Source organism: Castanea sativa, chromosome 11 (genome assembly GCF_040712315.1).
Source record: "Castanea sativa cultivar Marrone di Chiusa Pesio chromosome 11, ASM4071231v1".
In the NCBI taxonomy this organism is placed as follows: domain Eukaryota; kingdom Viridiplantae; phylum Streptophyta; class Magnoliopsida; order Fagales; family Fagaceae; genus Castanea; species Castanea sativa.
The window spans coordinates 17,882,946-17,900,142 of record NC_134023.1 but is presented as its reverse complement, the minus strand read 5'-3'; the positions used below and the strand labels follow the sequence as shown (position 1 = coordinate 17,900,142).

Here is a 17,197-nt window from a genome sequence, read left to right as displayed (position 1 = left end):
AAACCATTCTTTTTTTTGGAAACTCCAAATAAGGATCAGTATTTATTAGTTGTTATGGAGGAGTAAAAAAATAATTTAAGTTATGGATTTAAATTAAAATTAATAATAATTTACTACATATAATTTATTGTAAAAATGTTCTCGACGTAGCACTATTTAATTAATTTTTCTTTTGAGTGTCTTGTATGTTGTTAGATGTGTGTGGGTGTTTACTTAGACTAATTAGAACTGCTTAGGAATTTATTTTATTTTCAGTTTGTGTCTTGCGTGGGTTTGTTTTGGAGTGTTGTTTGGGCTTAAGTTCGTTATTGGTAAATTTTATTGTTGAGCTTGTTAAATCTAATTCAAGTTTTAGATCAATAAAATTTTTATAGCCTTTAAAAAGATCGATAATATTGTTAAGGGTGAAAAATTGTAAATTTATTGAAATAAATTACTAAAATTAATACATATATATATATACACTAAAAAAATTGAAAAAGGGGGAGGAGGGCAATTGGCCCCTAGTATTAGTATAGTTCCGTCACTGCTTACTGCTAGTGCTTTTTTTTTTTTTTTTTTTTTTTTAACGACTGAGAATAAGAATGCCATAAAATTTACTTAATATAAATATACTTATTATAATAGACTAGAATATCTTTAGTCATAAGGTAAATATTTTAGTTATTATTATATTTAGTACCAAAATCAATTTTTTTAAAATACTAAGTATTTCAATTTTTTGAACTTATGAAATGATGGTTACTTGTATCAGTCTATGTAAAATAGTATAAATACAAATCTTTTATTAACTAATTCAAAAAATTATATATATATATATATATATATATTAGTTTGTCTAAAATTATATATATATATATATATATATTGTTTAAATTTACATAGTCATAAAAATTCATTTTTAATTCATTTTTTAATTATTATTTTGGTTGATGTGTGTGAAGGTGGTTGGGTGAATGTTTTAAAAATAATGGTTATGTGAATGAAAAAATTGTTATGTAAAATAAAAAAGATTTAGATTCTTATATTAAATTAAAGTAGATATAAAATTTTCAATAAACTAATGCAAATGTTGTTTATTTTTTTATTTTATATTGAAGGAGTAATTATTATTATATATTTTTTATAACATTTCTAATACTTGGATCCTTCCGCAATATTCAGTGACGGCTTCAAGAATTTTTTTCAGAGTATTCCTTAAAAAATATAAATTATACAACGTAATAAAAAGATAAATTCATATCTTAATAACAACAACAATAAAAAAAACACACAAATACATAAAGTTTACAATTACTTTTTACGTGTTTTCATATTTTGAAACAAACCTCGTTACAAGATCCTTAACTATACCCAGCTCAACCTTAGTCAGAATCCTCCAAACTATGCCTTTAGTCTAACAAAAGTAAAGAATTAATATGGGACACGTGCATGGTTACATATAATTGCCACAGGCCTTTCAGGCAATTCAGGCTTCTCTTTGTACTCTCATTTTGTCCATTAGTGACAGACAAACAACAAAAATTGGAAAGAAGTAAAAAAAGAAACAAATATTAATGAGAAGAATACCTGGAATAAAAAAGATTAAAATAATGCTAGTGTTTTTACGAGAAATTTCTAGCCACTCTTCTTATAAAAGATATTTTCTTAACATCAAGTACTTTATAAAAATGATAACTCTAATAATTTTTTTGTCCTTAACACTCCTCAATTTCTAGGAATTAGTCTCTTCAACAGTCTTCCATAGTTATACGGGTATCTAAACTACGGTCTACGAACGAGATACAACACAAATCCTAGTGAATCCAATCAACCCAATTTTAATTAAGCATTATTACATTAACGTAATTATGGCGTCAAAATTTTAAAAAAAGTTCGAGAGAAAGGATAAAATTTGGAAGGTGATCATGTACGTATGAATTTTGTCCTCTCTTTCATTTAAATATCCAATCATAGTCCTCAACCAAAAATAAGGCTACATTTATGGTAACTTATTTAAGCGAGTAGTTCTATGATCACAAATTGTTCCTCGATTTTTTTATTACAATTTTAATGTTACAGCTTATGAGTGATTAACCATCATTTACTCATGTTTCACTATTGTATTTTCATCAATCACAGTTTATCACATTACAGTTATAGCACATGTTGCGAGTTGTGGTTGGTGGAGTTGGTAGAGGAGTATTCCACATGGACCCACTACACTCTTCCACCAGCCACAACTCACCACATAGACAAATTATGGTCAATATTATGCCACTTTATGTGTGACAAGAATTTTCCTAAGAATTGCATACCATACAAAAGAGTACAGCCTATATTCCTACAATCTTTCGCACTCTAGACGATGTCATTGCTTTCGTCAAATAATTTATCACTTTTGCATTTCTCACTTTGTCATTGGGTGTTGAGTCCCTCAGCCTATGTCACTTTTCTGACCTTTCATTGGGTGTTTAGTCTGTCGCTCTACATCTCTTTTACTTAAAAAAAAAAAGAAAAGACGTGACCTTTTTCTATTTGTAGAAATTTTATTGTCTTTGTAAGCGAGGACCTTTTGATAAATGTGTTTTAATATATATTATTTATACATACTTTTTCGCTCACATATATTTTTTTAAAAATTTAAAACTGTTGTTTAAACACACATATCAAATAGGTCCTGAGTCTTTAGTTATTGTTTTTTTGAGAAATCGAAATTTATATTAATTAATAAAAACTTAGTGGTCAAGTTCTATTCACATTCATTTAAAATTTTCTAATAAAAATTTACTTTTCTTTTTTCACAATCATTTTTCAAAATACCTACATTAGAGCAACCACATCAGCTTGTGGGAAGTTTTACAAAATAGAAAAAGTTACACTTTTTACACATTTTGGTAAAGAAAACACCCACATCAGTGGATGTAAAATTATGCATTTATGTACAATTGCTACGGTAACCGTGCATACATGCATGGTTACTATAGCATGTGTATTTAATATTTTATTATTCTTTTTCTCTCTCCTACCTCTAACTCTCATCTCATCTCATCTCAACTCTCTCTTTCTCATTTTATCATAGCTCTCTCTTTCTCTCATCTCTACTCTGCTCTTAGCTCTCTCTTTCTCTCATCTCAACTCTGCTCAGCCTCTCCAATTCAACAATCTGATGAGACTCGTATAGATTTATAGATAAAGCTTCAAAATCAGAGAATTTTGACAGGGATAGAGTTTTCGTTGATTTCTGTGATTCACGCTTCGTCGGAAATCGTGGTTCTCGGCGAACCGTGATTCAACGATCCAAGGCCTTGACTCAATAATCAAATCTAGCGATCCAAGGCCTTGACTTAGGATTTGGCGAGTTCTAGTCGGAGCTCTGTTACCTTCTTTCTGTTCGGATCTGTGGCTTTTGGGTTTTGGTCGGATCTATGGCTTTTGGGTTTTGATCCATTTTTTATTATTTGTTTTGGGATTTCATATGGCTGGGTTAAATGGGTTGATGATGATGGTTGCTTGATGATGGTGGCTGTGTGGTTGTGTTGGGTCTGTGAGAGTGATGATAGTGTTAAAAAAATGAATATTTTATTTGAATAAATGTGTATAATAGACAAACTGATGTGGTTGTTTTGTAAAAATGAGTGTAAAATAGAAAAAGTAGGTTTTATATGTGTAATATGATTTTTTTTTTTTTTTTTTTGCATCAACTTATCCAGTTTCTCTTACACCATTTATTATACACCTTATTTTATTTAAATAATAATTTTTATTCTTTTATTTATTATTATTATTTTATTAATATTCTCCATTAAAATATATCTCTCATCTAAAGTCTCTCTCTTTTCACGTCTCTTCATCTCCTTCATCAACTCTTTGTCTCTCTCATATGCCAAATCCATGCCACTCTCACACATGGAGGCGAGGAGATCCGACGACGATAGCGACCATGGCGGTAGATCCGACGACAATGACGACAATTCTAAGGCCATATTGGCGGCTGTAAGGTTGAAATTTATCAACCACTTTATTGGTTTTATTCCATGCCAATTTGCTTGTAATTCAGCACTTAGAAATCTTGTTTTTAGGTGGGATTCATGTAAGGGTAGTGTGTGAGAAAGTGTGAAGAAATGCTCAAAACTGTGCAGTGAAGCAAGGACTCGCGGCTGGATCTTGAGGGTGGCTCACGACTTTCAAGCCGCTAGATGATACACACGAGTGAAGCATGTAGAGAAGACGAACAGTCACGCCAACTAGAGCACTACAGGATAAAAAGTCCAATCTGGCCATTCTTTTTGTTCGCGGCTTGAACTCACAACTTAGTCAAGTCGTGAGGCCAAGTCGCCAGTCAACTCTGTTTTGAAAAACCTGACTCTTCACATTCCATTCTCACTTCAGTATAAATAGCCCTTATACCCACGAAATGTAGAGAGTTTCCAAAGAGAATTTTAAGAGAGAAACCCTAGATAAAAACAAGATTGAATGATCCACAATCTTCACTTAGAGACTTTTAAAATTCCTCTACTCTCTTCCTCTCCATTGTTACATCCTTAAGAGGTCCATTACCAAAACCTTTTCTCACCATACCCATATCTATGAGAAGGTTGTTTGGTGCTTTGGGAAGCAGTTAAGAGGAGACCAATTTCATATTGGTTGATGCTATGGGCTATAGTGGAATTCGGTAAGCTAAAGAAGAAATAGGTTCAGCTCAACCTCATTGGAGTAGGAGCTTAGAGGGCTTAGGTACACTGGGTAGATTAGGCTTGGAGGGTCTTTTGTTATCCATGTATCCTAATTACATTCTTTAGTGGATTATTGACCGCATGGAGGGCGGCGAAGAGGTTTTACGCCGAGGGCTTCGGTTTTCTCTTTGATAACACATTGTTGTGTTGTCCTTGTGTTTACATCTCTCTTCCCTTAATCTTTGCCATTTAATTTCTGCTATGGATGTGATTTTACTTGGTTTAGATTTTGTTATCAATTCTGTTTTAGCTTATTTACATTTTTCGCACGTACATTGTTTGTTAATAAGCTTGAATTAGTATTTTGTAATTTGGGGGTCTTAACGTTCAAAGGTGTTTTATACACATTTTGAACTTTCAGTGGCATTCCCAACGATTTTTCTATTGGGTTTGGTTTTGAATCTTTTGATTTCATTTTGGTTTGGATTGGTTTTGAGTTGGGTTTGAAATAAGTTTTTTGGTGGGTTTAGGTTGATTTTGAGTTGGGTTTAGGACAAATTTCTGATGGGTTGGGGTTGATTTTGGGTTGTAGTGGTGGTGTTGGTGGTGCTTGGTTGTGGTGGTGCTGGTGGTTATTGGTGGTTAGGTCTTCTTCTTCTTCTTCACATTGAAGAGATTGGGGAAGAGAGAGATTGAAGAGAGCAGAGTTGAGAGAAAAAATAAAATAAAATAGTAGTATACACGGTTATAGTAAAGGTGTAAATATACAATTACTATAGCAATTGTGTATATTTACACAACAATAACTTGACTGATGTGGGACAATTTTAAGAGATATTGTGTAAATTTTGTATATTTTTCTATTTTACACCCACTGATGTTAGTAAAGTCGATCTGACCCAGCCTTTTGGATCAATAATCTGGTGAACTGATATCTTGTTTTTGATGAATAGGTGAATTGGTATCTAAGTCAGTTCAATTTTTTAATTTGATTATTCATGTAATTAAATCGGTAAAATCGAACAGTTTTTTGGTAACTCGTGCAAGTCGGACTAGATGTTTTAATTGAGCTAGTTTTGTAATTTTGAGTAAAATTATCTTTATATGTTTATTGTAGTAACACTTATTTTATTTTTATTTTTTGAATTTGAAGCGTAACGAAAATAAGAGATTTTATAATGAGGTTGATGCTAAAATTTTCAATAAAAGATAAATCTACAAGTATTAGCTTAAATCATAACCCATGGAATTAGAGCAACAAGAGAAATATGAAATATGCATAAAATGTGACGTTAGTGTTAGAGTTTTGATTTTATTTTTAAAATTTGAAGAAACGAAATGAATATGATTCTATTTAGTGAAGACTTGGTTGCAATTTTATGGTATTCTTTTATTTTATTTTATGATTTAGGGTTTGTATACCAATGCTTCTCAATGAATACAAAATAAGATTTTATGGCTAAAAATTGTTGAGAACAGTTCTAAATCTAGTCCAAGACAAATCATTGTAGGGGATTTATTGAGACCATTGAATTTGAAATGTAGTAAAGTTTCTCCAGGTTGGGGAGTTACTCCTTTGACGGACATCACAATGACCCTATATGTGATATTCATATCTATTACTTTGGAGATTTATAATTCTTCCATTTTACTCGTGGAAGTTTCAATGAATTAGATTTACAAAAGGATCAAGATAAAATTAATTTCACTCTCTTTCAATTAGAGGAAGATCTATTTCTAGTCTATTTGTAAATAATGATCAAGTAAGAAAAAAAAAATCTTTTCATTGGCATAACTCCAATGATTATATTTGTGGGGGGACAAGGATCTAAGAATACAAACAAAGGGATTAAGGACAATGCCGAGGAAACAAACCTTGGAAGGCACCAGCAGAATGTCCTCGGAAAAATACAAATGACCTCATACAAGAGAAAAAAGACTACAATGGACAAGAACTCCGAGGATGCCAACATGCCCTCGAGGAACCGAGAACCAAGGTTAGCATTAGTCGAGTGCAAACTGAGGGCGAAGAGAAAGATTTGTCGCCAAGCAGGGAAGAAAGGAAAGAGGATGGATAAAGCATCCATCACCTCTGCATTTAATGCACTACAACCACTTAGCTGGGCACATTAATGAGGAAATGACCTATGAACAGTGTCCACCCAACTTATACCTCAGTGTAAAAGCCTTCTAGTAAGGCCCTGATGGGACAAGTATCAAAGAAATTCGATCTTGGCCTTCCAAATGTAGGGCTCAAATACATCTTGGCTGACTATATAAAGCCAAGAAGCCCCTGGAGTGGGGGATGGACTGCTTGAAACTTAAAAAAAAAATACTACTTGTAATCTCTATCTCGGTCTAAACTTGAGGACCGCAATATAAGCATTTTTTAGACTGTTTCTAATCCTATATCATCTATCTACATTTGGAATTAATTCAATGATTCCCCACTTTAATCTTTTCATCTCATTAAGGACATTTAAGGTTGATTGAGCATTCCACCTCTTAAAAATTAATTGTGTGATCAAAAGTAGCAAGTTTGTATCAGACATGTTCCTTACTTACTTTTCGCCTGCCACAATATTGTTCTTTTTATAAAAATAAAAAAGTAAACAAAGACATAGGATTGTGACATTTTCAAAAATGTTTTCAAACTTGGTAGATAATTGAAGGATATCTTTTCTTTTTAATCACTTTGACATTTATGAAAAAAAAAAAAAAAAACAATTGTGACATTTCATATTTTGAAATTTAGACTCATGTGATAAGCTATAGTCCTAAAAGAATCGCTAATGAAATACCGCATCTAAAAGCCCACCTACTTTGAAATTTAGACAACATTTGAATTGTGATGCTAGGGTCTTGGGTAAAAGGGGCAATATTTTAGTAGGTAAATTAATGCATCAGGTGGTGAGTGAATTGTTGTATCTCTCAGAGGACAAATTATTATGACTCATACTTGTTGGCATTTGTGGGTGGAGGAATATAACCACCCCATGGATGTTGGACTGAAGAAGGAATGTCGTAGAGACACTCCCAAAATAAGAAATCGGTCCAAGTCTCAACATCGAAAAGTCCAAGGTCGTGATATAGTAGGATGGTCTAGACCGACTGCCGAGGTAATCTGAGGAACACCCAATCGAGAAAAGATCCAACGGATTCACTGAGGAAGAGACCTTGGCCCCTTTTTCCCAAGAAACACGAAGAAGATGATGCAGAGCCTAAAAGTAACATTAAATGATGAACGACTTGCCTAAATAGTAGAGACACTCCAAAAGTCTCATTTCATGATCAAGGAATGGCAAGAGAGGTATCTAATGGGACAAGCATCTTCAATCATCCAGCCAAGAATTGCACAATTGGAAAGGTGGAAGGAGAGGGGAATAAAAGGAGGAGTTAGCCCATAAGGGAGGGGATGTAGAAAAATTGAGAAAGAAGAGCAAGAGAGAGTTAGAATTTGCATTCACTTTTATTTCATACATTGTACCTCAGGAAGTAGATTTTCTCAATGAAAGTGTCTTATTCAACCATCTTTGTCCTTCAATTACTTGTCTAATCTTCCCATTGTGGATTTTTTTTAACCTTTTCTTAGAAATTAGTTGTGTTGATCAAGAACTTTTTGTTAGTTTGAGTTTTTAAACCCCACATCATTCAAGTATCCACCTCAAAAGAAACTTGTCTAAAACTACCTATAGGTGGTGGTAGGGCTTAAGTTACTGATATAAGGTAAATCTAAAAAAAGGAGTTTAGGAATGCCTTTTTTTTTTTTTTTTTTTTTCCAATTTACATATTTGTTTTATAATTTCTCAAACTTATTTTTATATTTATCTATATTTAACCGTGCGATTCGGTGGTGACCTAGTAGTTGAACTAGTGACCCAATGATCCAACTTTTACACTGGGTTATCTTTTTTTGCATGAAAGTTGGAAATGTTGATATTCCAAAGAGAAAATTTAGGATGGTGCCATAACTTTACCAGTTACCACAACTCTAGTATGACAGATTGTGAATCTATGTTAAAGTGATAGATAGTCACTATCAATTTGCCACATTAGTGTAATGGCACAAAAAAATTGTGGTCCTAGAATGATTCTATATATTCCAAATGGCTTGTGGTTTTTGTTTTTATTTATTTATTTGTAAAGAAAAGTTTAGGTAAGGAGAGGCTAACCCATAATAGGGTCAGAGCAAGCCACGGGCGTCAGAGAGGACTTATATTAGACTTATTGATCGCCCACCAAGGAGGATTGCTGACAATAGTACTTAAATCTAGGCCTTTTGGGCAAAGCTCTGTTGGCTGCTTGTGGTTAATTTATGCTATTCTTTGTTAAAATATCAGCTCATATATCTGTGTCACCATATATATATATACGATGAAAAAGGCGTCAGTCTTTGATGATTCATGACTTTCTTGCAATCCAAAAGAAGTCATAATAGACCTACTACAACAAAATAGGAGTCACTGGTGTCATCCAATTGGACTGTTGTTGAGATAGCAAATCAAAAAGAACTTGCAATATGCGGGGATAGAAAAGTGATTCGAAGTTACATATGGATTCATTAATGAAAATAACTTAGGCTAAGCTAGTAGAAAATATAATCAAGAATACAAAAGATTAGGTAAAACATAGCTCAAATTACAATATTGTCTTTTTTGTTAGAAAACATTTCCCTGGTTGTTTGTTACAATGGAAAATTTGGTCATGTCAAAGTCATTTTCCCTCAAAAAGGAAAAAAAAAATCCCTCTTTGAGCCTAAAAATGTTTTACGACTCTCAACGAGTGTAAACCATTTTTCACATCAAAAGAACCAAAGCCTTGCTTTTCTCTTTTTCTCTAATGACTAAAATACCATAGAAGCTTCCAAATTGATAAAAAGGTACCCTAAAATTCCCGAAATGAAAATGAGTTTTACTAACAAATGCCCTTGAGATATTCATTAATAATTCATTTTAGGAAACTTTTTATGAAAATTTGAATTAATTGTCAAAAAAGTTAGTTATTTTTTCATTTTCCCATCAAAAGATTTCTAAAGGAATACGTTAACTAGATCCAATGAAATATACCCTCATAACTATTAAAATTACCAAAATGTTCCTAAAATGTTTAAAATGACTGAAATACAGAACAAAACTTAATAAATGACAGAAATACCCCTAAAACTTCTAATATGACCAAAATAACCTTAAAATTCTCCCTAAGTCCTTTAAAATTACTAGAATACAATTGAAATTTTTAGAATGATACCCTTAAAATATTCAAAATGAACAAAAGCCCTAAATGTCAAAAGGATTGAAATACTATTAGAACCTCTTAAAAGATAAAATTATCCCTAAAAACATATAAAATGAACAAAATACCATTGAAACCTCCATAATGGTGAAAATATTCCTAAAATATCCAAAATGATAAAAATGCCCACATAACTTGCAAAATGACCAATAACATTGATAGGTTCTAGATCACAAAATTTCCTTCAAAGCCACCAATATATCCAAATAACTTGTAAAACCACCAAAATGACAACATCACACCCAAACTGTTGACATGGCGAATATGCCCCCATGAAACATAGAAAATAATAATGATATATGCCTCAAAAATTTAAGAATTGTCATTGAACTTTCAAGTATTGTTTTGGAGGTCCTAAATAAAATATATACCTTCAAAGCCACCAATATAATCGAATAACTTATGAAACTACTAAAATGACAAAATTACACTCCAAAACCATCAAAATTATGAAAATGTACCCAAAACATCCAAAATGACAATGATATGCTTCAAAACTTCAAGAATGACCCTTAAACTTTTAAAATCATATAAAAAAAAACATTCAAGTGTCCATTTGGAGGTTTTAGGTATTTGTAATTGAGAATGTAAGTGTGCAATAAGGCAAATTGACGAGGTAGGTCCTACCAAGAATTAATAGGTTGGGTAGTTAATATGTAGGGTAAATTCCATTAACCTCCCTTAAAGTTTGGGAAAATACCACTCAAGTCCAAAATATTTCAAAATTAACCAATTAAGTCCCTAAAAGACAACTTAATCCCTAATACCTTTAACACCGTAACCCCTCCATCATTTTTCTTTCCCTCACTCAGACTTGTCTCTTCTCTCTCTTGTCCCACTCATTCTCTCTTAGATCTCCCTTTGTTAAGAATCAGAATGTGGATTGGATGATAGAGCACTTCGAGGGGATCCAGGCCTCCAAGAACATAGCATAGGAAGAATGTAAAGAATTAGAGAGAGAGAGAGAGAGAGAGAGAGAGAGAGAGAGAGAGAGAGAGAGATCTAATCAGAGAGTATTATTCAATGAATTCCCTTGTAACTATTTGTGTACAACTTATACCTCTAATCTATAACTAACTAACCAGCTAATCCCAACTGCATCAACTAACTAACTACCTCTAGGTAAGCAGTGCACCCACACACGCACACCTCATCATCAGTACATGCACCCCCCTGCATCAGTACATGCATTCCCCTGCACTGGTACACACACACACATACACACTTGTACCTAATTACAACTATACAAGATAGATGCCTAACATTACCCCTCTCCTATTTAAAGCACCTTGCCCATAAGGTGAGGGAAAGACAAGTGAGGCTGATGTAGAGACTCCCACGTGGCATCTTTTGATGAACAGCCAGACCCTTGAACTAGGACTTCAGTGATCTCCCTAGACCTCAGTGATCTATACTTGGTTTGCAACACCTTGATTGGTTCAATACATACTTGACCATCAACATCTACTGGAGGCAAAGTAGGAATGGGATGAACCTTCTGGCCAAGCTTCAACTTCAAACATGATACATGAAAAACAGGATGGATCTTGGCTTCAGGAGGTAAATCCAGCTTGTAAGAGACTGCCCCTACCTTCTGTAGCACCTGGAAAGGACTAAAGAACCTAGGTGACAACTTCCACTTACCCTTATAAGCCAAAGTTCTTTGTCTATAGGGCTGCAACCTCAAATAAACCCAATCCCAACCTCAAAGGATCTGTCCTGTCTATGCTTATCAGCTTGGATCTTCATTCTCTCCTGGGTAGCCACTAAATTAGCTCTAAGGGTAACTATGACAGCTTCCATTTGACAAAATAGATCATCCAAAACAGCCACTCTAGTAGTTCTTGGCACATAGGACTGTAATGTAGGAGTTGGGAAACCATATAGAGCTTCAAAGGGAGAGAGTTTCAAGTTGGTATGAAGATTGGAATTAAACCAAAATTCAGCTAAAGGCAACCATCCAGCCCATTTGTATGGACTATCACTGGTGAAGGCTCTTAGGTATTGCTCCAAACTCCTATTCACAATTTCTGTTTGACAATCACTTTGAGGATGGTAAGCAGTGGACATGGCCAAATTAGTCCCTTGCAGCCTAAAAAGTTCTGACCAAAACAGTGAAGTGAATGTGGCATCCCTGTCACTCACAATGGATGCTAGTAGACCATGCAACTTGAAAATATAATGCATGTATAGGGAAGCTACCTTGGCTACAGAGTAGGGATGAGAGGGGGGCATAAAATGGTAATATTTAGTCAGCCTATCAACCACAACCAAAATTACCTTATACCCTTAAGACTTAGGTAGACCCTCAACAAAATCTAAGCTTACATCTGTCCAAGGAGTGGTAGGAATCTCTAAGGGTTGAAGCAAACTTGCTAGAACAAAAGTCTTAGACTTGATTCTTTGGCACACATTATACTCCCTCACAAAAGCCTTGATGTCTGCCTTCATCCCATGCTAAAAAACTCCCTTTTAGCCCTCTGATAAGACTTAAGGAATCTTGAGTGACCAGCCATAGGGCTGATATGAACCACCTACAACACTTGAGATTTCAAGGGCATTAAGGACCTAAGAAAAATCAGCCCCTGTAGAAAACAAGATTATTCTGCCAAGTGAATCCCTTAGGAGCTGAACCAGCTTGAATGGATGTAATGAGTTGCTGTATAACCTGATCTTGAGAATAACTATCTCTAAGAATATGCAAACAAGTAGGATCAGGAATTGAAAGTAGCAGTAGGCAGCTAGCTTTAGGAAAATCCTCATGCTGACCAGACATAGGAATGCAGTCAGACCTCTTTAAGAGGGCATCTGCCACCTTGTTTTCAACCCCTTTCTTGTATTCAACTATGAAAGCATACCCCAGCAATTTAGCCAACCACTTCTGCTGAGCTGGTGTGGCAACTTTCTGCTCCAATAAGAACTTCAAACTCTGATGATTAGTTTTCACAATGAAGGGCCTACCCAACAAATATGGCCTCCCTTTCTTGACTGTAGTGGCCAAGGCAAGCAATTTAGTCTCGTAAGTAGATAGATGCAAATGCTTTCCTTTCAAGGGTTGGCTGTGATAAGCAATGGGCCTATGTTCTTGCATCAAGACAACCCCTAACCCATACCTTGAGGCATCACACTCAATGATGAAGGGCTTTGAAAAATCTGGAAGAGCTAACACTAGAGGCTGAGCTACTGCAGCCTTGAGCTCATTGAAAGCAAGAAGGGCTTTTTTTGTCCAATGGAAGCCATCCTTCTTGATCAGATCAGTTAAGGGTTGGGCAATAGCCCCATAAATTTTGATAAATTTTCTGTAATAACCTGTAAGACCTAGGAACCCTCTTAAAGCCTTAGCATTTTGAGGAATTGGCCACTGTTGCATGGCTAAAGTCTTCATGGGATCAGCTTTCACCCCATTGCCAGAGATGATACGGCCTAAGTATTCAACCTCAGCACACCCAAACACACATTTAGATTGCTTAGCATATAATTGATGAGATTACAAGACTTTTAACACTATCTTCAAATGAGAAAGGTGATAAGAAAAAGTGGAATTAAAAGCCAAAATATCATCAAAGAAAACCAGTACAAATTTCCTCAAATAATACCTAAAAATAGCATTCATAAGAGCCTGAAATGTTGAAGGAGCATTTGTCAGTCCAAATGGAATTACAATGAACTCATAGTGACTCTCATGAGTCCTAAAAGTTGTTTTAGGAAGATCCTCAGGTGTCATACGAATTTGGTGATACCTTGACCTCAAATCCAACTTAGAAAAGATGGTAGAACCTACAAGTTCATCTAGCAATTCATCCACCACAGGAATTGGAAATTTATCCTTAATGATGGCCTTATTGAGTGCCCTATAATCAATGCACATCCTCCAACTACCATAAGCATTTCTAACAAGTAAAACTGGTGATGAAAAAGGACTTTGGCTAGGTTGTATTGATCCAAGTTCTAGCAATTCATTTGCAATTTTCTCAATTTCAGACTTTTGGAAATAAAGGTACTTGTAGGGTCCTTCACATACTGGTGGAGTGCCATCTTTTAACACAATTTGATGCTCATGCCCACAGATTGGAGGTAAGCCTATTGGAACTTCAAACACCTTGGAGAACTGAGCCAAAAGATCTGACAAAGCAGCAGGCAGCAAGGGCTTATCCTCATAACCAAAATTGGTGACAGCAGCAATGTGGAGAACCAAGCCGTTCTTTTCTCCATGAGAAAACAAGTTGTCTGCCTCTGAAAAGCTTGATGGTGACAGATGTAGACCTTGCAAGAACACCTTATTACCCAAATAGCAAAACCTCATGGTCAAAAGCTTAAAATCCCATACAATAGCACCCAATGTGCTCAGCCACTGAGTACTAAGGACCACTGCATAGTCCCGTAAGTGCAACACATTGAAATCCACTACAAATGTAAACCCTTGGATAATGATAGGCACCCCATGACAAACCCCTAGAGTCTTGATAATATTGCCATTAGCCACCTTAACTTCTAAAATCTAGGAAGTATCTAATGGTAAATTCAGAGTAAGCAACTCAACAACATCCAAAAAATTGTGTGTTCCCTGAATCAATGAGAGACACAACCTCATAATTCTTAATTCTACCTTCACCCTCATGGTTTGAGTAGAGGGATTACCCACCAAAGCATACAAAGTAATCTCAGCAGGTACATTGTCAGTTACTTGCATCTGCTTTTGATGTCCCGACACCACCCCATCTCCTTCCAACTCTACTAATTGTGCACCAGAACAATGCTCAACATCCACATCCCATCCCTCCAACAAAAACAGTCTTGCCCCTTTACACTTGTGACCTAAATGCCACTTCTCATCACAATTATAACACAAGCCATGTTTCCTTCTCTCCTCCATTTGGGCATTAGTTAACTTTTGCAATGGAAGCTTAACCTTAGAATCATTCCTGCTCTCCAACCTAGGCAACCCCAAGATAGAAGGTTTACTAACATCTGTTACAGGTTTGAAAGACTTCCTACTGCTAATTAAGAATTCTTCTTGAATCTTAGCTAACCCAAATGCATCATTAAGGGACTTAGGGACTAACATCCTTACAGGCAGTCTAATCTCATCTTTTAAACCACTCAAAAAACAAATAAGTTTATGAGATTTAGACAGCCCTTTAATTCTATTAGAAAGAATTTCAAAGTTACCTTTATAGGAAACCACAGTGGTAATCTGCTTCAGCCTGGTGAGAGCTTCCATTGGATCATCATAAGCTGAGGTACCAAAACGGGTTTGCAAGGCTCTAATAAAGACCTCCCAACTAGCAAAGCCAACTACTTGTTCAGCATCTTGGAACTAGATGAGAGCTTCCCCATCTAGATGATAAGAAGCCATGAGTACTTTTGGATGCTCTGGAGTACCATGGAATGAAAAGAACTGGTTGGTTTTATAAATCCAACAAGTTGGATCTTCACCATGGAACTGAGGGAAGTCTAGCTTTAAGTTCTTGATGATACCCACTGAAGAAGATTCTAGGTTGGTGGCATTCCCAATCTGAAGAGCTCGTGACCCATTGATGGGAGAATTAAGGCTCTTTTCTTCATTCTCAGTTATTCTCTGCATAAACAAATTAAGGGTTTGCAATTGCTTCTAGATTTCTTGTAAGGTTTGTTCATGGCAGTCCAAAACCTTAGACATCATGGTAATTTTCTCAGTGTTTTGAGAATTGGAACGTGTTTCTATCATGGTGGTGAATTGAGATCAATAAAGCTCTGATACCAATGTTAAGAATCAGAATGTGGATTGGATGATAGATCACTTAGAGGGGATCCAGGCCTCCAAGAACATAGCATAGGAAGAATGTAAAGAATTAGAGACAGAGAGATATAGAGAGAGAGAGATATCTAATCAAAGAGTATTATTCAATGAATTCCCTTGTAACTATCTGTGTACAACTTATACCTCTAATCTCTAACTAACTAACCAGCTAATCCCAATTGTATCAATTAACTAACTACCTCTAGGTAAGCAGTGCAGCCACAGACGCACACCAGTGCAGCCACACATGCACACCAGTGCAGCCACACACGCACACCTCATCATCAGTACACGCACCCCCCTGCATCAGTACAGGCATTCCCTTGCACTAGCACACACACACACACACACACACTTGTACCCAATTACAACTATACAAGATAGATGCCTAACACCCTTCTCTATCTCTCTTTCTTGTCGCTTTGTTTCTCTCTCTCTCTCTCTCTCTCTCCAACCTGACCCACTCTCTCTCAGGGGTGTTCATTAATCGAATCATTGGGTACCATTGAATCATTGTGGGCGATTTCCCTTTGACTGGCATCGATCAAGATCGCCTGAGGTCGATTTTTCAGCATATACGATAGTGGTTTTCATCTAAATGTTTGTTAGTGCTCCGATCTTTCATAGGAAAAAGAGAATACCAGCCACACATGTAACACCCCGACCCAACTTTATAGTTAAACTATGTGTTTGATGATTAATTACTATTTTAAGCCACTTTCTTTCTAAAATTAATATAAGAGTATTTAATAAACATATTATTTTATAATGCCTTTGAATAAAAATTGTAAAGTTTATAAATAATTGAAATAGATATTTGTTTTATAAATATATACTAAGTATGTACAAAACTATACTAAGTGGTTAAGTTATTAGATATATAATTATTGTTGTTTAATTAAGTGTTTAAGGTAAGGGGTTTATGTGCCAAGTTATTTTATAGTTGGGTCTTTATAGAATATAAGCTTATAAGGGGGTGGGGAGGTAAGTAATTTTTAAAAGTTACGAGGATGAGTCATTAGCCTTTTTCCTTCATGCATACACGTGCCCCACATAACTTTCTCCCTTGTTTTTCTTGGCTGCACTAGAAGATTCAGCCCTCATTCTTCTTTCTTTATTCCTTTTCTTTGTTCTCATTTCTTTCTACTTTCCCTTGTTCACACCTCATCCATTCTTTGACTTTCTCAAGCAACTAGTACACTCAAGAAACTCTCTCCCTCTTTCGTACCCACGGTTCAACACCGAAAGAAAAAAAAGCTCTCAACTCTTCTCTCCCTCTCACACCTACGGGTCTAGTAGCAAGGAAAAGGGTTTCTTTCAAGTCTTCTCAAGCTCTTGTTCCCAACTTGAAGCTAGAGTGATTCTAGCTCTTATCACTCCAAGAATCCATGTCTAGGGTAAGGGGAAAATCTAATTCTTTTAGTCTATTGTCCATTTTAAACTTAAGTGATGGTTATATGAATTTGTATAT

The 17,197-nt window shown here is 35.2% G+C and overlaps 1 protein-coding gene across 1 annotated transcript; it reads right to left on the bottom strand.

Moving 5' to 3' along the window:
* Nucleotides 1–12,525: 12,525 nt before the first annotated feature.
* LOC142616170 (uncharacterized) lies at nt 12,526–16,301 on the bottom strand. Its single transcript, XM_075789038.1, has 6 exons — nt 16,230–16,301; nt 15,310–15,525; nt 15,117–15,264; nt 14,554–15,035; nt 13,519–14,445; nt 12,526–13,413 (listed from the first exon to the last, which is right to left on the bottom strand). The coding sequence occupies exons 1-6, from the start codon at nt 16,299–16,301 to the stop codon at nt 12,526–12,528; spliced, it is 2,733 nt and encodes a 910-aa protein (XP_075645153.1).
* Nucleotides 16,302–17,197: the final 896 nt, after the last annotated feature.